We start from the raw sequence: 21,615 nt of genomic DNA, 5'->3' as shown, positions 1-21,615 counted from the left end.
GTTCAAAATTTTCTGTCGCAAACATTGAACGCACATACAAACACACAGTATATCAAGACTATATATATATATATTTAGAACCATTAATAAAGAAGGAAATAAATTATATAATAGATAATAATTAAAAAATTAAAGAGAATTTTAAATTACATTTCAATAATAAAAGGAAATAAATTTAAAAAATAAAGTGTCGGTGAGATATGATTTATTTGTTATTTAAGCATTAATATTTTTATTTAGAAAAAATAATTATAGTTTCTATTAAATTATGATATTTTCATTTAAAATATTTTATTTCTATATATGTTATTGAGTAAGTCCATTAAAAAGGTACGGAGTGCTGTATTGAATTATCTTGAATTAATTTATATTTTATTTTTTCTTTATGTAAGAATGTATTTTTTATCATCTACATATTTCAAAATATCAATTAAGTTTTTAAGTAAAATGTAAAAAAATAAAAATCCAAAATATATTCAATAATATAATAAAAATAGAATGTTTTAAATAACTATTTTAACAAAACATTTATAATAATTCTTTTACCTTAAATTCTTATATATATATATATATATACGCGTTTTTTCGTTCGCGTATTTTAATTTTAATTTTAATTTTGTTTTGTTTGTGTAGATTTTTCCCACACGCGTCACGAACCCTAGAATTCTGCCGTAGGTGCCCGAACCGATCAAAACGGAGACAAAATAGAAATCGGATCGAAGAGTGGAAAAGCAGGCGAGATAGAAGAGTGTTCCAGAGAGAAAGGGCTGCTTCGATTCAATTTCAACCCCTTCTCGCAGGGTATTCCACTGCTGGATTCGTTTCCTCTGCTGCGGAAAGGTGCCCCTCTGCTGTTTCTTTTTCCTGTAAAGTAGATGGATTTGGTTCGCGTTCACAGTCGCGTACAGTCGAGAGGATTCGGGAAGCATCGAGTATAAGCACAGATCTGGCGAGAGAATCGTGATCGCCAAAGCCGCTCCGAGCTTCTTCTCTTTTTTTTTTTTTTTCACTAGCACAACCCCCCTCCTAGATTTCGATCTTGCTCATCTTTGCTGCTGTTGTGGTCGTTGCGATTCCCTATTGAATGCTCGCTTCGGTACTGATTGTGGTGTTAAATGTCTCATTTTGATGCAATTTTTTAGAAAGATAGGTCCTTCACTAACACAAACCACTAGATTTCGATCTTGCTCATCTTTGCTGTTGTTGCGGTTGCGATTCCCCTATTGAATGATCGCTTCGATCTCATTTTGATGCAACTTTTTAGAAAGATAGGTTCTTGGATTGGTAGATGATATTTGGCTTGTGTGATCCTTCTCCTTTTTGATCTAGACTCTTGCGTAGCTAGTGACTAATATCAAATTCTTTTCTTTCTTCCTTATCAGGCACTGGATTTCTTCAACACATCGAATCAATCAATTCTGGTTGAACACTGTTTTATTGTTCCTTGGCAGAAGAAAGGTGCAGAAGGAGAATTGTGATATAGATTCTGAGTTCTTGGGGACTCTTTTCTCCAAGCCCTTGTTCATATATCTTTGAGTTGCTGATAGAGAGAGATGGGAAAACCGCTGATATTCGAAATATTGGAGAAACCTGCGACTAGTTGTGTCATCACTCTGTGCTCCGCTATTTGGTTCTACATTCAGAAGAAGAACATTGGATACGCGAACGTGGGGTTGAGCTACGAAACAGCAATCGAAGGGCAGTATTGGAGGATTGTTACCTCTGCATTCTCCCACATCAGTGTGGTGCATTTGGTTTTCAACATGAGTGCACTTTGGAGCCTAGGAGTGGTAGAGCAGTTGGGTCATTTGGGACTCGGGATCGGGTTCTATCTCCGGTACACTCTCGTTCTGATACTCGTGTCGGGATTGCTGGTTTTGTGGACTTACCATCTCCTGATTCAGAAATTCAAGTTGGATCATTTCCGAAGAGTTACAGCCGTTGGTTATTCATGTGTTGTATTTGGATGGATGACAATCCTCGCAGTGAAGCAGCCATCCTCAAGTCTGAATCTATTTGGAGTTCTCTCTTTGCCGATCAGCTTTGCGCCCTTTGAATCGCTGATCTTCACATCCATAATTGTACCGCAGGCAAGTTTCATAGGCCATTTGTCAGGTATTATCGTCGGCTACTCAATAGCCTGGGGGTTGATTCATGGCATGAACAATTACTGGACTGTTTCATTGCTTGGTTGGCTTGTACTTCTGTTGGCTCTGAGCCTAAAGCGCACAGAGACTCTTGATCTTTCATTCATCGGGATTGAACCTATAGCCGATTCTTCTTCACTCCCTGCCATCGGTTTTCCTTCGGGTAACGGCCGTACGTTGCAGATGAATGTTATACCTAGCAGAGGTGCGGAACTCGTGTAAGTCATAGTTGTTACTACAAGATGATTGATCATCACATAGCAATTGCTACTTGCATAAATGTCTAAGAGGAAGCATAGAATTGTTTTCATTGATATTCTTGCGATAAGTGATTGTCTTATCGGAATGCTAGTGAATTTCGACCGGAAGACTTGTTAAGGTCGATCCATTTCATCATTCAATGTCGGAGTTGTGTATATTTTGGGTAAATTTCTCTGTAAAATTTCTTTCTTGAAATCTAGATCTGTATGTCTTCCCACAAGAGGAAAGTGAAGACTCAATTTGTCTAATGCATTACTTCTGTTAGTCAGCATTCAGACCAGGGAGCCGAAAAAGAAACAACAAATCCAGTTACTCGTGCACGACACTGACTACTTGTTCGCCGGCATTCTCGCCGGAGAACAATCCGATGAAGGCACTCTGCCGGACCAGTCCTGAGCTCTAGGTTCATATACTCTATGTAGACAATTTTAGAAGATCTTCTAATTATTTATAGTAGTTTCAGTTAAAATTAGTAAGGCAAAAATAAAGAAGATGTTAATTTTTTTAAAAATTATTAAAGAGATATTTTATTTTGATTTTTTTATGAAAAAGGTACTCTGCTCTCAAATAAAATAATATAATTATCTTTTAATATTATTTTCATTATTATCTCATTTATACTTCTCGTCTAAATTTTAAATCGATCGAAAGCGTTATAACAATTATGAAACTATAGCTATTATAACTTAGCTGTTGTACATATGTTGTAGTAGTTACAGTTACGATTTCATAACTACTATAATTATTGTAAGAGTTACAAAGTTATAATTACTATAATATAAAAATTAATCTTAAATATAGAGAATTAAAATTCTTCGGAGCCTTCGAAAAATTTTAAAATGATATTTTTTTGAAATAAGGCTGGGTCGTTTAGGATTGTAAATGAATTAAATATTCGTGAACAAATTTAATGTTCGACTTGGTAGAACTTATTTATATTCGTTTAATACACATAAAATTAATTAAATAAATAAACTTGAACACATATGTATTCAATTCGTTAATATTCATGAACATCATTTGTGAATAATATTCGTGAAAAATATTTATAAATCATGTTCATCAATACAACTTTTATCAACATACTAAATAAAAAAATTTTAATAAATAAATAAATTTGCATTATTAAACTCAATAACCAATCAAACAAGTTTAAATGTAAAAATTTTAAATAATCAAACAAATTTGAATTGAGAGAAAGCTCAATAATATTTAAATGAATCAAACTCAAATGAAGCTTAAGCTCGTAAACAAGAAATAAATATAAAATTGAATAATTATTTCAAAAGTTTGATTCATTCTAGGCTTGTTTTGGCTTAATTAACTTATCAAATAAATTTGAACACTATAAAATTTAGTGCGGCTTAGTTTGTTTACAACCCTAGGTTATTATGGATTACATTTGAGAAAAAATATAAAACTTTGAACAAGTTTCGATTTAATATATTTGTGCATCTCCTGATTCAACCTGAGATAAATATTATAGTATGTTATAATTTCTCTAATATTTATAATCATAACAATTATAATTTTATAATTACTATTTAAGATTTAAGTAAGAGATAATTTTAGATATAGTACAATGGGAAGTAATTATTCATAGGATAATAAGTTCTTTTGATAAAAAAAAATTAAAAATGGAATTATAAAATGGAACGTCATTTTATAATTCAAAAAATAAAAGGTGCTAAAAAAAAATTTTATTTTAATTTTTCATAAAAAAAATTCATCCACACTATTATAGCAATTTTCATAATAAAAATTTGACTGTATATTTCAATTTTATTATCTTTTTTCTGTCGGATTTTGAGGTCCTACCCGATTAGTTATCGCGCATCGAGGAAAAAGATCCGATCCGATAAGGGTTTCAACGCTCCCTTGGCTTCGTCCAACGAGTCACTGTCGCTTGGATGCCACTATGCTCTCCTCCCTCCGCCGCCTCTCTTCCCTCCGCCGCCCTCTCCGCAGCCGCCCCTTCACCCTTCGCCCGTCCACTCCCCTCCTCCGAGCTCCTTCTGATCCGTTTCTCCCGTTTTCGCGCTTCCCCGCCTCCTCCGCTGCCTTCTCCACCCCCGCCCCCTTCAATGGTGTCATCGGCGGGGATTCTCCTACTGCGTCGGAAAACGATGGAGATGCGGTGGGATACCGACACACCGACGCGTACAAGGCGATCCAGCTCGCGCTCGATTCGGTCGTGAAGGTGTTCACTGTGTCCAGCAGCCCCAATTATTTTATGCCGTGGCAGAGGAAGGTGCAGAGGGAGATCTTCGGTTCTGGTGAGTTCAAAAATTCCCCATTTTCAGTTTTCCTCTGCATATTTTAGTCAGTGACATCAAAATTCCTGTCCCGTTTGTTTGTCATGATCATTATCATCACGCTTGTAACTATTTTGGGGCTGGCTATATCAATTGTATTTCTCCATTGAATCAATTAAGATATTTTTCAATTTTTATGATAAATATTGACTGTAAGCATCTGAGCTTTGACATATGCAAATGTTTAAATAACAAAATTTGAAGATTCGTCAATATGGTATTGACAAGTGAAGGTAGTTTCAAAGTTAAGTAATTTGTTAGGTTTACTTGTTGGAATCATAGTAATACACTATCAAGAAGAGAATTCCATGTACATGTTTTGATAATAAGATACTTAAGGTAAATTGAATGACCATGGAAATTCTGATTGTTTAACATTTTTTTTATTTAACAAAAAAACATTTTCCCCACATTGGCAGGAGCCTCGTGAACTGGGCTGCCCTTTAACAAAAAATATATTTTCCAATATTTAGTGAGTGGGTGGTGGAAGAGAAAACATAATGGTGTCTAGGTCATTAGGTGGAATGGGGCCATAAGTAATTTCTGGCATTCTGCTTGTTTACTGGAAAAAAAAGCAGTTTCCACTTTGTAGAGGAACTTGATGACAACCTTTGATTAACATGAATTATGGTTGATTGAGTACTTTATACTTAATAACCTGATCAAAGTTTAATTTGCAAAAAAAGTTCTAGAAAAAAAATAAAAACTTTTATAATTTGATGTTATTAAACGGCAGTTTTTGAAAAAAAAATTGTCAAGTGCTGCACATACTTTCACCTTATATATTCAGCATGCTACACGCTAATTTTGGTTATACCTACACCTTCTTCTAGGAGTCAGCTAATGAAATTTGTCCATTGACTCAAAAGTATTTTAGAAATTTCGTTTGCATATGTTGAGCTGCATATACAGGTTTTCATTTACAAACCACCCTGATCTCTTTGTTCTGTCTGATGTCATACAGGATTTGTGATTCCTGGGCGGCGAATTGTAACTAATGCTCATGTAGTTGCTGATCACACATATGTGCTGGTAAGAAAGCATGGTTCACCAACCAAGTACAAGGCAGAAGTTCAAGCTATCGGTCATGAATGTGATTTAGCTCTTCTCATTGTGGAAAATGAGGAATTTTGGGATGGTATGATTTTTCTGCAGCTGGGTGACATTCCTTATATACAAGAAGAAGTTGCTGTGGTTGGTTACCCTCAAGGTCTGTATGCTAACTTTGAAGGATGGTTTGATCACTTGCCAGTTTTGTTCTTAATATGCATTTTATTTTTAATCTTGCACCTGTTATATTTTTTTCCTCTGTAGTTTCTAATAGAATAATGTTTTGTTGTAGTATCTCTCCTTTGCTTTACTAGCTGACTAAATTGTCTTAATACAGTAGCTGAACAAGAAGATTTATGTAAAGGCCATTATTTTTTGGCTTTCTTTGGATCTTGGAGCCACAAATTTTGCTCCTGAAATATTAAACTTCCCCTCTGCCTTTGATCTTGCTCCTATTTTTTGAGTAGGCAAAGAAGCTTGAACAATGGGCATGAAATATTAAACATTTGATTATCTGTGATATTTGGATGCAAGGAGCTCGTTGCGTGACTGTTGAAACAATGCTATTATCCTTTCACCATGCATCTAATTCAAAGCATCATTTCAAGTACAGGTGGAGACAACATTTCTGTTACCAAAGGCGTGGTATCTAGAGTGGAACCAACACAATATGTTCATGGTGCTACCCAGCTAATGGCCATACAAATTGATGCAGCTATTAACCCAGGAAACAGTGGAGGACCTGCAATTATGGGTGACAAAGTTGCTGGAGTTGCTTTTCAGAACCTTTCGGGTGCAGAAAATATTGGGTGAGTTATATAAGTTTTTATTTTCCCCTTATTTCTTGATATCAGATTATTTTTCAGGCACAATTTTTTAGTCTATACAAAATAATCTGGCATTGTTGGAGACTATTATGGGTATGCATTTGTGTTCATAACTTGCCTTGCTGCATGTTTGTGGAGATGACAATGTTTTTGATCATCCCTACCATCACTATCTAATATGTTTGTCCTTGCTATCGGTATTGGCTACGTGATTAGTTTATACTAGTAATATTCAAATTACTTAACTTTTTATTGCATTGGCTAATTGATTAAATATTTTCTTTGATCTTCCTCTTCACTTTTACCTTTTAATCAAATTGTTAACTCTTCTAATTTAAAAAGAACAATGCTCACACGAGACTCTACATTCTCCTCTTCGATGTTTCTGCATTTTCTGTTAAGTATTTAATTCCATAGCATAATTATTTAGGTTGTTTACTTTGTCTTTCATTGTACTCTTACTTGACTATTGGTTTGCATATCATATGTTTTTCACAAACTGATGAAGGTGTGAAAACATTTTTTTTCGGTGTAGAATGGTAGGAACCACTGGGAATTAAGGGAAAAAATGGCTCATATCTCAAGTTCTCGACTCTTGTGTATGCATTATCTTATGTATGTGATTATGCACTACATTTTGTAAGTAGTAAGGATTGGACCTTCTAAGATCTGTTCAACTCGTTGGAAAAAATTGATGACTTAATGTACTTGCATAGATTCTGTTCTGGCCAAAATACCATGGATCATCAAGCCACTGGCCAACGAATTGTTGACGTGCACGCTCCTTAAAGATAGTCGTTCGAAGAGCTAAAGAGACCTGAAAAGCCGTCAAAAAAAAAGTTAGAATGGCACCGGGGCTAGATTTCGGTAAGTCACTCCGATGCTCAAGTTAGGATTTTGCGTGAGGAAAAAGTTTAATGACTTGGAAAAATTAAGGTTGATGTGTGCATACTGTGCCCATAGGTATGGGCAACCTTTTATAGGATTGTTATCTTGAGAAGCGTTTCGAATTGTGCATTCTAATTTTGAAAAGATTCCGACACGTGTGTTTTTATTCCAACATACCTGCTCTATTCGCCCATGTCTTGCGGGATATTTCTTCGGTTTGGAAGACACGGTCTTGATATTTCTTGATTCTACCGGTAGACTAATTCCCTGTTCTTAGCCTAAGATCAATATAGGAATTCAAGGTCGAGACTCGAGCGCGGAGGCAAAATCGGCACTCGAGGTTGGGTAATTGCCTTGCGTCAGAGGCCGAGGTCGAGGTGAGGTCCATGTCTCAAGATCGAGTAGTTAACTTAGGTCGGGGCCCGAGATCGGGACCTGAGGTCAGGATGAGGTCCATGCCTTGAGACCGAGTAGTTAACTTAGGTCGGGGCCTAAGATCGGGACTTGAGGTCTGGATGAGGTCCATTCCACGAGGCTGAGTAGCTAACTTAGGTCGGGGCCCGAGATCGGGACCTAAGGCCAGGATGAGGTCCGTGTCGCAAGGCTGAGTAGTTAACTTAGGTGGAGGTCCGAGATCGGGACCTGAGGTCTGGATAAGGTCCATGTCACGAGGCCGAGTAATTAACTTAGGCCGGGAGTCCTAGCTTAAGATGAATTCGGCATTGGAAGCCGAGTAGTAATTAAAACCTGAGATTATTATTTAACTATCCTTAGGCTCTACTTGACTCACCTTTGATTTTAATAATTTTACTTCTTCCTTTAAGATCATTTGATGGCTACACAGCAGTCACGTGATCCCTCTACGTCTTCACCGTATCAGATTCAATCCATTGAGGCAGAGAATTTTTCTCTACAGCCCTTGAAGAAGTAGAGAGGAGACTGGAGAAGAAGATTTCTGATACTGATAAGAGAACTATTATACATAACTTAGCTTTCGATTTATCTGCTGCAAGGAATATTTAAACTTCAAAGTTGCCTTATTTCTCAGATGACATTATTAGATATGCTAAATTGGTAAAGAAGGTATTGTAATTTGTCCACTAACATAAGTAACCCAAAGTATATCATTGTGAAATGGAATTTAGATTCGCATAGTCTAAATTGCATTTATTCAGACTCTTCATTCTATTCTTTTTTTTTAAATAGTACATTTCATTTTTCCACATTTATAAATTAATAAGGGCTAATCAAACAGTCTGTATGTTATTACTTTTATATTGTATCATGGAATACTTGCACATGTAGAAATGATATGTCTTTTATAGGTACATTATTCCTGTTCCAATTATCAAACACTTCATTTCTGGAGTGGAAGAGAAGGGTGAATATGTGGGATTTTGCTCTCTTGGAGTATCATGCCAACCTACAGAAAATTGTTATCTTCAGAGTTACTTCGGCATAAAGCAAGATTTGACTGGTGTTCTTGTTAATAAAATCAATCCTCTGTCACATGCTCATACAGTGTTGAAGAAAGATGATGTCATCCTTAAATTTGATGGAGTGCCCATTGCAAGTGATGGAAGTGGTAGGTTGAATCCCTCCCCTATCTCATTGAAAACACACAGGTTCTTTCGTCATCCTAATTTTCTACCTTAAAAAAATCTCTGCATAGAGCATGCTATTTGTAGTTAGGTAGCGTGATTTGTATCCTTGCAGTGAACCATGGAATTTTGTTTTGTGCAGTACCATTTCGAAACAGAGAGAGAATACTTTTTGATCACCTTGTGTCTATGAAGAAACCAGGGGAAACAGCTCTTCTCCATGTATTGAGAGATGGGACAGAGCATCAGCTCAATGTTTCTCTTCAACCAGTAAGTTCATTGCTAATTTCCATTGCAGTTTTATGTGTTTGTATTTTGCGATTACTTCATTGATTCTACAGTTCTAGGACATTTTTCTCTTCTCTATCATGAATCAAATGCTGGAAAGAAACTTAGAAACTCTTGTGCAGCCGAGCAAGTTTATCTTGCCCAAAGCTGAATCTTATTAATGCATCCTAATGTTATTATTCGCAGTTACAACCTTTAGTTCCAGTCCATCAGTTTGATAAACTTCCAAGCTACTACATATTTGCTGGTCTGGTTTTTATTCCATTGACCCAACCCTACCTCCATGAGTATGGGGCGGAATGGTACAACACTTCACCGCGCCGGTTGTGCGAACTAGCATTGCGTGAATTGCCCCGAAAGGCAGGTGAAGAACTTGTCATCCTTTCTCAGGTATACTCAACATTCTCTGTTTCCAATCCTTGAAACCCAAATTACCAACTACCAAGTCTACAACTATATGAACCTAAATATCTCTTTGTTTGCTTCAGGTTTTGATGGATGATGTCAATACAGGATACGAACGGTTTGCGGAATTGAAGGTATGTGCTTGACAATTGAAAGTTTTTTGTTCTCGTGATCTCGAATGCCGGAATCCTGAATGCACATAACCATCAGGTGAAGAAAGTAAACGGTGTCGAAGTTGAGAACCTAAAGCATTTGCATGACCTGGTGGAAGGTTGCTCCGAGGAAAGCCTACGACTCGATTTAGATGAAGAGAAAGTTATCATTTTTAACTACAACAACGCACGGCTTGCTACACCGAGAATTCTGAAGCGCCATAGAATACCTTCAGCTGTGTCAAGTGATCTAGTCGACGAGCAAGAAACCAACGGTGAAACCGCGGCGGCATCGTCAAGGTGATCATCATTGTTTACATCTTCTTTAGAATTTTGAAGGCATTACCATTCAAACACTGAAGTAGAAAGAAAGATTCCCTTAAAAGAGCATGTTTCTTAGCAGGGAAAGAAAGAAACTAAGGTTGAGGGAAGTCTAAAAATGGGATTAATATTAGATTATTTATTATTATTATTAGTGATATGTAGACGTTGAATAATCTGTTTTAATTAGTTTAGATGGCGAATTAATGCCTGTATGCAATTGATTTTAATTTGTTCTAACTTATTTTTCTCTGTTCTTCTAATTAGCACTCAATTCTGAGAGTGAATGATTTCCTTTGTGATTATTTTTAAAGATGGTATTATTATCGAAATAATTGTTCTATTGTTTATTTGTCTCAATTATTTTTTATTGAGTTGAAGCTAAATCAGACAAACTGATTTATTTTGATATTGTTTTTTAATAGCTAAATAAAATTGAAGAAGCATGTAAATTAAATTCGAATAAAATAAAAGTTATCTATTGAATTTTGAGTAATATATTTCCCTATTATTTCGTTACAATCTTAAAGTAAGTTTTTATATGGTAAATCGTTGCAATAATAATTATAAATAAAAATTTTAATGATATATATATGATGTTTTTTTAAATTTGATGTTAAATAGTAATTTATTAAACAATTGCTTTCATAGCTCAGTTGGTTAGAGCACCCGTTTAGTAAGCGGGAGGTCCTGAGTTCAACTCTCAGTGAAAGCAATTATTATTACCACAAATGCTTTTTTTATCTTAAATAAATATAATTAACACACAATTAGACTATCCAAATGCAACTAAATGATTAATTTATCTGGATTAATATTGTATTATTTATTGCTTGTATCAACATTTCTACTAAAGCAAACATAAAATATCTTCACAAATGTCTCAGAGTTCTACAAAACAACAGGAATAGACAAAATCACATTCTTATAACATTCCAATAACTTCAACAACACTGCTTTTTTGTTATATAAATATCTTTCATGTACTAAATTGAACAACAAAAACAGAATAACAGTCACAATTTTCTGCAACAAAAACACTTTTTGATGCAGAATGAAACATACAACTTGAATTTGTATCAAAAAGTGTACAACACAAACAAACTAAGGAGACAAACAAACAAAGAATACAAGAACATTCACAAGATGTGTGTATATATATATATATATACATGTACATGGAAGATCATCTTCATGCCTTCTCTCTATCTCTCTCTTTGTCTCTTCTCTTTTGAGCTTTGCAATCTTGTTCTTCACATGAAGCTTGTCCAATGCAGAATTCACCAAAGCTTGTCCTTTCTCATCACTTGGAAACACAATGAAAGCCATTGCACACTGCCAACCAGATTGAGAACAAGACCAAGCAAAGGATGATGTCCGCGGAGACGATAAGCTTCACATGTCTCCGCCACAGTTTGTATCCGATCATCGGCCTGCTCGAGCTCGAATTCGCCTGCGACGGCACAACCCCTGCTTGCTGCATTGGCATATCAATCATCAGCATATCGTCTTCCTTGGCTGTTCTTTCACTCATTGTTCTTCCATCGTTTTGATGCTTATTGTCCTTGAGCAAAGGCTGGTTCGTCGACGGCGAAGCATTGCTCCCCTCAAAGTTATTGTGGATCGGAAACGAAGAATGAGGCGCGTATTCGAGCGAGGAGACTAAATGCTTGATGACTGAAACCAACTCATCATGGAGGTCTCTCCGGGGGCACTTCCTGAAGGCCTCCCTTATGTTCTCCAGGAGCGCGAGGACGGCCAAACTCCCCACACTCCGATCGATGATCGCAAAGTAAGTGTAGCCGTCCGCCATTAAGAAGCCGAAGGTCCTGACGCCGATGGTGTGGAAGTACCAGTGATGGAAATCAGGGGCTTTTTCAAGGCACTCGAAGGCGAGAGCCTCGAGCTCCTGGTCGGCGCTGTTGTAGAAATAGATCACCTTTGTGCCTTTGGCGACGCAGCAGTAGACTGTGCTGATGACCGGAGGACTCATCGGCGATCGACCTCCGATCTCCACCTATAACGAACTGTGAATTGATCGGGAGCGCCTCAAATTCATCAAAGGCCTGCGCTTTCCGCTTAGAAGATCAGGAATGACAACTTGGGTGAATCCATCCCCAAATTCAAGTCCTGGTTCTAGGGTTTCGGCTCAGAATCTGTTGCCGATCTCGAGCTAGGGTTTTTAACACCTTACCCTCCAGATCCGGAATCCCTCGCCGTCGAACACGCAAAATCGGGGAGAAAAACTGCAGACAAAGGAGGACCATTCGGACTTGTTCGATCAAAATCAAACGATGACGACGAAGACGCAAATCTAATCGACGCGCTGCTCAAATCGCGATTTTGAAGAAAGAGGGGAGAACGGGAGCGTACCAGGAGGTCGATCGGAAGCAGAAACCGGCGATCGGAGTCAACTTCGCTCGCATCAACCAACAAAACGCCCGCCTCCTCGCGCCATTTCCAAGACCTCGACGGCGACTTCTCCTCCGCGTGGATCTCTTCTATAGGCGATTGCAAATCCAATCGGCACATTCCACCCAATTCCGTACTCGTTTTGTCACTGGACCATAGACTCGGACCCACATCGCCAGACATTCTTCAAAGAACAAATGCTATTTTATTTTAAATACACACTTTTTTAGAGGCATTTTAAATAAAATTATATATTTAAATTTAAAAAATAAAATTAAAAAATTGTCAATAGAATAAGAAGTAGAATAAAATGCCTTAAGGGTTGAGTTAAGGAATTTTATCCATTTGTTTATTCACTAAAATAAAACTTAATAATGATAATTAAAAATAATAATAAATTAAATAATTATATTTTTTTAGCTATTTGAATCCAAACTCACTTAACTAGTTGCTTTCAAGTATTCATTCTTAGGTTTGAATTCTATTGCATTCGCACTTGTTGGTCTTTATCTAGCATAGGTTTAACAAAATGTGCATCGTGTTGGGTTAGTCGAGTCGCATATGGCTCGACTCATTCGCGATTACTATTTCCATTCCATACATGATATAAATAGGCCTAATTACAAGTGAATTATGCCTAATTACTTAGGATAATAAATAATAAAGTGGCTAATTAAGATTTAATTATTATTCCCATATTTCCATGTCGTCGACGTTCAACTCTTCCAAGCTTGTGGCCGCCTCTCCCAAGCTCGCCCTTCGCCGGTCATCTCTCTCGTTGCTCTCCGGCGACGGCGACTGCTGTGGGACTCCGACGGCCAACTGCGCGTCGACCATCATCCCGCGGTTGGACGCGACTCTCTGCACTGACAGCGGCGAGAGGGGCGCCCAAGTGTGCTCGGCGACTTGGTCGGGGAAGTTGAGGCCGCGGTGGAGGAAGGAGGAGCTCGGCCCGCGGAAGAAGAAGAGGGCGGTGTCGTGCGCCACCGCGGCGGCCTCCGGCGTCGCGTACGAGCCGAGCCACAGGCGGTCGCCGGTCCTCGGCACGCGGATCTCCGACACCCACTTGCCCCATTTCCGGCGGCGCACCCCCTTGTACCTCTTCTCGTCGTCATGGCCGGCGCCGGCGTTGCTCATCGGAATCAGCCGTACTCCTGCCTCGCTAAAAGAAATGGATAGGGAGGAGAGTGTTTTATACACAGGAAGGGACGGTTGACTCAGATGCAATGTCAACTCCGGTGGTTGACATTTTTAAACCAACGGGAGATTGACCAGATCGAATCTAACGTTGCTTTTGCTAGATTCGGCTTTTGGGACCTTTGACCGGCAAGTAAAGTCAATTTTTTCAATGTCAAACCTCGTGAGTCAAATTTTATTAAAAAAATCTTGATGGAATGCATTTTGGTGGTCAACTATCATGATAAAAGGATACGTTTAGAGGCAAGATTCATGTTTTGCCGCGTCGCATTGGAGAAAGTCAAATCTGCTGGGTTGACCAATTTGGGCCGAATGGAAGGAATAATCACATTTTAAATTGACCGTTAATGTGAGTGCGACCACATGACGGCTCTTTTAATTTATTATTACTATTATAATTATTAATTATTTTTTAAAATATATCGTAGTGTCTTTGTCTCTTTTTTATTTTTTGGATACCTTTAAAATCCAATCGATTCGAATTAAAAATATATTTATAGATCATATATCACCGTTGATGTAATATAGCGATAAAACAAATAGGGGAACAAATAATATTTTAAAAATTAAATACTTTTTTCAAAATTATATATAAATTTATTTAATTGATGAATTAAGTGAGAAAGTGATTTATTTTTAAAATTAATTAAGTAAAACTTGGATACTTAAATTATCACAATAAAAGTATGGATCCATAAATAGATTATTACTTGATACAATAAACACAGGTGAAAGAAAGCTATAATTGACCTTTGATATTCATATCAAAAATAACATTGAAAATAAAAATTAAAAGGGAAAAAATATTTAATTTCATATTAAAATATTATTGTACCATTAAAAAAATAGATAGTGTTTGATTTGGTTCTTTTTTATTTTTATTTTTTTTATTTTTTAAAAATTATTATTTATTTTATGTTTTTCCATCTCATTCTTTGAAAAAAATAAAAATTATTTTCTAAGAAAATAAAAAATAATAAAATATTATTTTCTATTAAGAATAGAAATTACGGCTGATAAATAGAAAACACAACTATAATAACGTCGCATGTTTAACTCGGATCGTAAAATTTTAAATTTCTTTTCAACGCTGCAACCTCATCGCACAATTTTTTTTCTCCCTCGATGCTGCAACCTTATCGCACAACTCCTTTTCTCCTGCGATGCCGCAACCTCCCCTACACGTGGTCCTTTTCGATTTTCACTTCCTTGCGTAATTAAGCCGATGCCGTAGCTCTTCTCGTGGGTCTTTTCCTTCATGCGCGATGCCACAATCTTCTCCTTCCTCCTCCGATTTATCGGCGTCACTCATCCCTACTTCTTACGATTTAGTCGGCATCAAAATTCTATCACATTCTCCTTTATAGGTTCTCAAACAAACACATTTTTCAATTTTTTTTTTTAAAAAATAAAAAACAGCATACCAAACTTATTTTTTATTTTTAAAAAATTAAATAAAAAATTAAAAATTAAAAAAATTCCAAACCAAATGCCACTCAACCTCGTTTTCTTCCTTCTCGTCGACGCAACGCAAAAGGTAGTTTTTCTTCAACTCCGATGGCGCCCGCCTCCCGACCTCGCCGTCGTATCCTCGCGCAAGCGACGCCGACGTACACGTCGCCGAGTCCCTTCCTTCCATCCTCCGCTACGTACGCTTCGACGTCGCCTCCTCCCACTACGACGAGTAATGGCGTCGGATCTCTTCAGAGCCGAGCGCGGAAGAGGTCGTCAAGCGGGGTCGCCGCGGCGGTGGAACAGCGCCCTAGTCGAGCCGAAGAGGAGGACCTCCTCGATGTTCTACTTCGTCTCAAAGAGAACGGAACCCTAGAAATCTCGATCACATTCGACAGCATCAAAGCTGCGATTTTGGGGGGAAATTTCCAACCGAATCTGATTTAGGGTTCAGGGCATCTTCATCGGAGGCGGAGCCATCGTCGAACGGACGGCAAAGGCGCAGGGTGGAAGTGCAAGAGGCGATGCAGGGGAGGGAGCACGAGGGACTTCGAGGAAGTCGCCTGTGAGCTCCATTGCTGGATCTTGCTTTGTCTTTAGGTACAAGCCAAAGTTCTTTATCTTTTCTAGAAGAGGTAGAAGCTTAAATTATAATACAGTTAAAGAAATTAAAAATGAGTTTACTTGTATCATAACTTTTTAAATGATCAAAACTTCTAGACCTTTCTCTTTTGTTTTTAAATGATCAAAAGTTCAAGACCTTTCACTTTTGTTTTTCTTTGATTGGATTCTAATCAGGGTGATCAATTAGTCGACTGTTGACGTTTTATTTTATTCTTATAAAGTGTAGTCATTATTCTTACTAGCCATTGCCCATTGGTTTCCTGTTCTACTATTTTTTAATAGCTAGGGCACATTGGTAGACCTTTGAAATAGTTTACGATGATTAAAGACTAAGAATATCTTACAAGGACTAACGTAACCTCCTAAATATTATGTCCCTGATTGCTCTTCTGTCTTTACTAGATCATTGTGGGCAATCAGCTAGTAAAATTCTTCTATATAATCATCGACCGATCTTGCACCCTACCTAAATGTATAAAATTGCTAAAACAAAGTTTGAGTGTAATCGAAGGGTCGAAAGTAACTTTTCATCTTCTTCTTCTTCAATTAGTGATCTTGGCTTCGTCTTGTTTATTATGTGATTGTCGCAACTACTCGAACCAAGTTGATGCTCGATCTTTGAGTTTGCTGATAATCAGTTTCACTTTCACACAATCAGAAACATTCTTATAATAAAAAATTCTCTCCACTTCATTAATCCAATCAATGAATCCCTTTGCTTGTAATGTATCAGAAAACTCAGACAGATCAATTTGAAAATCGAGGTCTCCATATCATTTCTCTCGACAATGGTGTTCTTGTAATTTAGCACGGTTGTGATATGAGTTTTTGAAAGTGAACTCAAATTCAAGATCGGTGAACTCACGGTTTTCAAAATCCTGCATCGCCACATGTTGAGTTAATTCTACAACTTGCTCTTGTAGATCTTCAATTATGACATCTTGAATGCTCGATCATATTGTTGGGCTTCCTCAATCAAAATCTACCTATTACGATCATGATCACGACCACGACGACCTTCCATTGGATCTGATGTGCTCTGCTATTAACTGACGTTGGATATAATAGGGATTATTTCATGGAATTGTTCATTTTCATAGCGGAATTTCAAAGAAAACATCAAAAATCGCCAAGCAAAAAAAAGTCATCACTAGGTTTAACCAAATAGGTGGATTTAAAGCGAAAGATAATAATCATCCCCTTGCAACATCTAAACAAAGGTTTAAATAGTCTCAAAATCATACGAAGCAAAAGATAAAAATAACTCTAATAGTTTGGAGCCTCCAAAAAGGCTTTAAATGTTATTTTTAGACTTAAGACTGGGTTGTTACTTGTTACACTAAATAACCATTTGTAAATTTCTGCACGTGTTTCGATTTGATAGGTTATAAATCTCGTGGTTCAACCCAATTTAAAAGTTGTGGCCTCCCAAAGCTTGAGTCCCCTACATCACAAAGCCTTCTAGGTTTAGGACGGCGCCTTCGTGCCACGACCGTGTTGGTAAACATAGTCAGATCGTGTTAGCTGTTGGATGTTTGTGATTAATCGAACACGACCATGTTGATAAGCACAGTCAAGCAGTGTTGGCTGCTAGATGTTTGCGGATGACTGAATATGATCATGTTAAGGAACACAACTAGACCATGTTTGGCTCTGGACTTCTCTTCATTATGTGGCATGCTCCGTTGCTGCATCAATAGTGTTGTTGCATTTTCAAACCTCAAGAGGCATTCTAAAGCGATTACAAAGTGACCAAAGCAAGAGATTTGTGCAAATTGTTATTTGCTTTGTATTGTATTTTTTTCTATTATATTTGGTTGTATTTGATTGTATAACAATAGGTGTTGTAAGAAGTTTTTCTGCTTCCAAAAGGTATCCAACAAGGAGAGAGCTAGTGGATTATTCACTAGAATGGTAGGTCGTAGAGTAAGACCAAGGATTTCAAACCATGTTAAATCGATGTGTGTTTATGTTTGTTTATGCTTATGGTTTTGATTTGTGTTTTTTTTTCACTGTGTACTAATCAATTGTAGATGAACAAACAAGAACGATCGAAACAAATCATGAATCGCTATTCAACCCTCCCCCGCTCTAGCAACATTAACTGTCCCAATAGCCACGATCCAAACAACTATGAGAGATCACCAATGTGAATGTAATCTTTGATTTTTTTTTCTTTTGAGCAACATCATGTAATGATATATCGTTTGCTAAGTAGGGTTAGACTACTTAGAGTTTAGTAGTGAAGCGTGTTAGAACCGGTGCAAGCTAAAAGGGGGGGGGGGGGTGAATAACTTCGAGTGCGTCGATTCAATTGCACAACGGGAACTTGAAGCAAACTCGATAGCACAATGCAAACACATTAATTTTACTTGGTTTACCACCTCCCAAGGCAGCTGCATCCAAGACCTAGTCCTTGCAAACTATACTCACTATCCTTCTCTTTCTCATATACTTTTCAGAGGCAAAGAAGTCTCTTACAACTTGTTCTTGCAACAATACAACAAGCATACAAATACATATGAAATCTTGCTTTGGACGCTCTCTTATTGTTTGTAATTATCTCTTGTTGATCTAGAAATGCATCAGCACTTCAAAACCTCCAAGAATTGACCTTGAAAATCTCTTAGAAACCCTTCTTTTATAACCTTTAGGTTGGGATTGATCTTCGCTGATTAGTAGATTGATCTTACTTATTAGCTGATTGATTCACTATAAATTCAAACGTTACTCTGACCTATTAGTTTAATGGCTCCATCCATTTCAGCATCAATCGACTCCTCATTAACATCAATCGATTATTGCATAATCAACCAAATCTCACAGTCAAATCAATTTTACTTCTATTCGATTCCTGATCGACATTAGTCAATTGATATCCATCATCAATCGACTGATACCCATCATCAGTCAAATTTTTGTAATCAATTTTTGAAGCTTCTATTCAATGCTATAGTATCATTAATCGATTGATCAAACTCATCTATCGACTGATGCTATCAGTCAAATTTTTCAGTCAATTTTTAAAGCTATTCAGTCTACTAATCAAACTCATCTATTCGGTTCACGATTCGACGATTCAATATTATCATATTAAAAAATTTTAAATTATAAATTCATTAAAAAAATAAATAAAAAGGGCTTGCAAATATTTAAGTTGCCTACGTATCCCCTTAGGGTATAGGGAATCAAAACTCACATAGTTTTCTTACCTTTTTTACCTTAAGAAGTGACATTGCTATTTACTTTTGTTTCCAATTCCCGTAGTATTCGTTCCTTCGATATTAAATTCTTCGACTTCATCATTTGAAAGTTGCATTCCTTGGATTCTTTTTTCGACTCTGGTTTAATTGTCGAGTAATGCTTGGGTTTCGAATGAGTCAGGAGACAAAGTCGATCGTCGTTTATCCAATATGTTACCGCCAGCACTGAATATCTGTTCCACAGTAACTGTTGACACTAGACAAACTAAAATTTCTTTGGCGATCATGGACATGACAGGAAAGATTTGAGTCTTCTATGATCATCACTTTAGGATATCGAAAACCATTTTGCTATCTGCTTTATTAAAATCAAAAGAAGTCGTAAAATAATTCTCAAGTTCGTATGTCTAACTTAAGGATCCTTTGTGGATGTTTTGTCTGTAATTTTAAATTATAAATTCATAAAAAATAATAAAAAAGGATTTGCACTTATTTAAGTTGTCTATGTATCCCCTTAGGATATAGGGGAATCAAAACTCATGTAGTTCTCTTACCTTTTTTACCTTAAGAAGTGGCATTGATACTTCATTTCCATTTTCCGTTCCTGTAGTATTCGTTCCTTTGGAATCAAATTCTTCAACTTCATCATCTTAAAGTTGCATTTCTTGAATTCTTTTTTTGGCTTTGTTTTAATCGTCGAGTAATGCTTGGGCTTTCAACAAGTCAGGAGACAAAGTCGATCGTTGTTCATCCAATATATTACCGTTGACACTGAACGTTTGTTCCATAACAATTGTTAACATTGGACAAGCTAAAATTTTTTTGGCGATCATGTAGACAACGAGAAATCTTTGAGTCTTCTGTGATCACCACTTTAGGATATTAAAATCTGCTTTGCTATCTACTTTATTAAAATCAAAAGAAGTTGTAAAATAATTCTCAAGTTATTGTATGAAACTTGAGGATCTTCATGGACATTTCATCAGTTCTTTTAATAAAAGTTATTCTTTGTAAGTTTTAAATTATGACTATTAGTATTTTATGTTTTAGAAATATTAGTTTGTAATCCATATTTTATACTATATTCTTTATAAATATCATATACATAATTTCTAATATTATCTACAATATTATTAGGATGAGGAGGGGAAGAATCTTTAAATGGAATTAAAGTGTCATAATACAAAATTAACATTTCTTATAAAACTTCTAATTTATATCTAGGGTCTAAAGCAAATTTAACTAAATAAATTTCAGCAATATGAAAAAAAAATATTTTTCTCATTTCATTTTCATTGCTAATATACAAGAAAATAAAAATTCATTTGGGCACATGTCAAATGTGACACATACTATATTCATTTAAACTAATACTACATTACAAAAATTCACTAAAGCACTAAATGAAAAATAAAATAATAAAAATTGAAAAGTTATTCGATTGTATTATTAAATACTTTTAAAATTTCACAAATACTACTATAAATATTCTATTAGTGTGAAAATAAATATATATTAGTATTATTAATAGTTTGTGTAAAAACTAAATATAATAATTTTTCTATATTGAAATGAATCATATAATAATTGATATGTTGAATTCTAACATGTTGGCACATCACATAGAAAATTTTTTAGATCTCATTCCATTATTTTTATAAAATCTACTTCATTATTTCATTATAGATGAATGTGATCATAAATAGGAAATAACAGTTCTAATTGATTTAATATTATTTTTTAAAATTTTTAATCCATCTTTAACATATAAATTTAAAACATGACATACACAATGAATATAAAAAAATAAACTACCAATAATAGGTTGACATATAAATTTTATTTCATCAATACTAGTGGTATTAGAACTAGCATTATCAAATGATATTGAAAATATTTTATGAGTTAATATATATTCTTCTAAAATTAAACATAATAATTGTGAGATATTATGAGCAGTATGTGATTCGTCTAAACTAACAATGTTTTTTTTTTGATATTATAGGAGTTATTGATTCAATGGTAAGTCATATTCATATATGAATGTGTTTGCTAATGATCACTTCAAATATTAGAATATAAAAAAATTTTATTATTTAATTTACTAAATTCTTCAATTAAAATTTTTTCCCCGTTGTTTTACTAATTTTTAATTGCACAAGTGTAGTTTTAGGAACACATTATTTAGCAAATGAATTAAGAGATTTTTTATAAAAATCTTTAAAAGTGCATTTAGATCCAAAACTAAATGAAAGATATCCTACGAAAATAAATCCAGCTAATAATTCTCTTAATTTATTATCAAAATATAAAAATAAATAAAAATCAATACTTTCATTAGTGAAAAATCTAGATAATTATGCTTGAGAACGATCAATTCCATATTTCATTGAGTGCTTCATTTTTATGTGTCGTTTCAATAACCCATAGTAGCAACCGACTTAGAATTTGTAGGGAATATTGCAGTGTTTA

General features: G+C 35.7%; 4 protein-coding genes and 1 non-coding gene across 6 annotated transcripts; 3 read left to right on the top strand and 2 right to left on the bottom strand.

Annotated features, from left to right (window-relative positions):
• The first annotated feature begins 662 nt into the window (after positions 1-662).
• LOC141830911 (RHOMBOID-like protein 13) lies at positions 663-2,816 on the top strand. 2 transcript variants are annotated; one of them, XM_074718357.1, is made up of 2 exons: positions 663-840; positions 1,383-2,816. In XM_074718357.1, the coding sequence occupies exon 2, from the start codon at positions 1,554-1,556 to the stop codon at positions 2,367-2,369; it is 816 nt and encodes a 271-aa protein (XP_074574458.1). In that variant the 5' UTR covers positions 663-840; positions 1,383-1,553; the 3' UTR covers positions 2,370-2,816. The 2 variants fall into 2 exon arrangements, with proteins under 2 accessions (XP_074574458.1, XP_074574459.1); XM_074718358.1 differs by lacking the exon at positions 663-840 and adding an exon at positions 1,045-1,096.
• A 1,510-nt stretch (positions 2,817-4,326) lies between these two features.
• LOC141830833 (protease Do-like 10, mitochondrial) lies at positions 4,327-10,485 on the top strand. Its single transcript, XM_074718275.1, has 8 exons — positions 4,327-4,684; positions 5,688-5,933; positions 6,387-6,582; positions 8,814-9,073; positions 9,232-9,359; positions 9,564-9,767; positions 9,866-9,916; positions 9,993-10,485. The coding sequence occupies exons 1-8, from the start codon at positions 4,327-4,329 to the stop codon at positions 10,236-10,238; spliced, it is 1,689 nt and encodes a 562-aa protein (XP_074574376.1). The 3' UTR covers positions 10,239-10,485.
• A 411-nt stretch (positions 10,486-10,896) lies between these two features.
• Positions 10,897-10,970, top strand: TRNAT-AGU (transfer RNA threonine (anticodon AGU)). The gene has a single exon. It is a non-coding gene; the product is annotated as a tRNA-Thr (tRNA).
• Positions 10,971-11,250: 280 nt separating this feature from the next.
• Positions 11,251-12,719, bottom strand: LOC141831071 (phytolongin Phyl1.1-like). The gene is made up of 2 exons (XM_074718511.1): positions 12,629-12,719; positions 11,251-12,501 (listed from the first exon to the last, which is right to left on the bottom strand). Exon 2 carries the CDS (start codon positions 12,246-12,248, stop codon positions 11,559-11,561), a length of 690 nt encoding a protein of 229 aa, XP_074574612.1. The 5' UTR covers positions 12,249-12,501; positions 12,629-12,719; the 3' UTR covers positions 11,251-11,558.
• A 621-nt stretch (positions 12,720-13,340) lies between these two features.
• Positions 13,341-13,804, bottom strand: LOC141830307 (ethylene-responsive transcription factor ERF020-like). Its single transcript, XM_074717756.1, has one exon. The coding sequence runs from the start codon at positions 13,802-13,804 to the stop codon at positions 13,355-13,357; it is 450 nt and encodes a 149-aa protein (XP_074573857.1). The 3' UTR covers positions 13,341-13,354.
• Between the last annotated feature and the right edge of the window lie 7,811 nt (positions 13,805-21,615).

This window comes from Curcuma longa, chromosome 6, assembly GCF_044706935.1.
Source record: "Curcuma longa cultivar G26 ecotype Majalengka, Jawa Barat chromosome 6, ITB_CL_G26_1.1, whole genome shotgun sequence".
In the NCBI taxonomy this organism is placed as follows: domain Eukaryota; kingdom Viridiplantae; phylum Streptophyta; class Magnoliopsida; order Zingiberales; family Zingiberaceae; genus Curcuma; species Curcuma longa.
The sequence above is the reverse complement of the archived record's forward strand: the minus strand, read 5'-3'. Positions and strand labels throughout refer to the sequence as shown.

What these genes read in the sequence shown, in the direction of transcription:
- LOC141831071 (XM_074718511.1), bottom strand. Translation starts at nt 12,248, where the DNA reads ATGAGTCCTCCGGTCATCAGCACAGTCTACTGCTGCGTCGCCAAAGGC.
- LOC141830911 (XM_074718357.1), top strand. Translation starts at nt 1,554, where the DNA reads ATGGGAAAACCGCTGATATTCGAAATATTGGAGAAACCTGCGACTAGT.
- LOC141830307 (XM_074717756.1), bottom strand. Translation starts at nt 13,804, where the DNA reads ATGAGCAACGCCGGCGCCGGCCATGACGACGAGAAGAGGTACAAGGGG.
- LOC141830833 (XM_074718275.1), top strand. Translation starts at nt 4,327, where the DNA reads ATGCTCTCCTCCCTCCGCCGCCTCTCTTCCCTCCGCCGCCCTCTCCGC. An exon ending in GAGGGAGATCTTCGGTTCTG is followed by an intron (nt 4,685 to 5,687) that starts GTGAGTTCAAAA and finishes GATGTCATACAG; the next exon opens with GATTTGTGATTCCTGGGCGG. An exon ending in TGTGGTTGGTTACCCTCAAG is followed by an intron (nt 5,934 to 6,386) that starts GTCTGTATGCTA and finishes TTTCAAGTACAG; the next exon opens with GTGGAGACAACATTTCTGTT.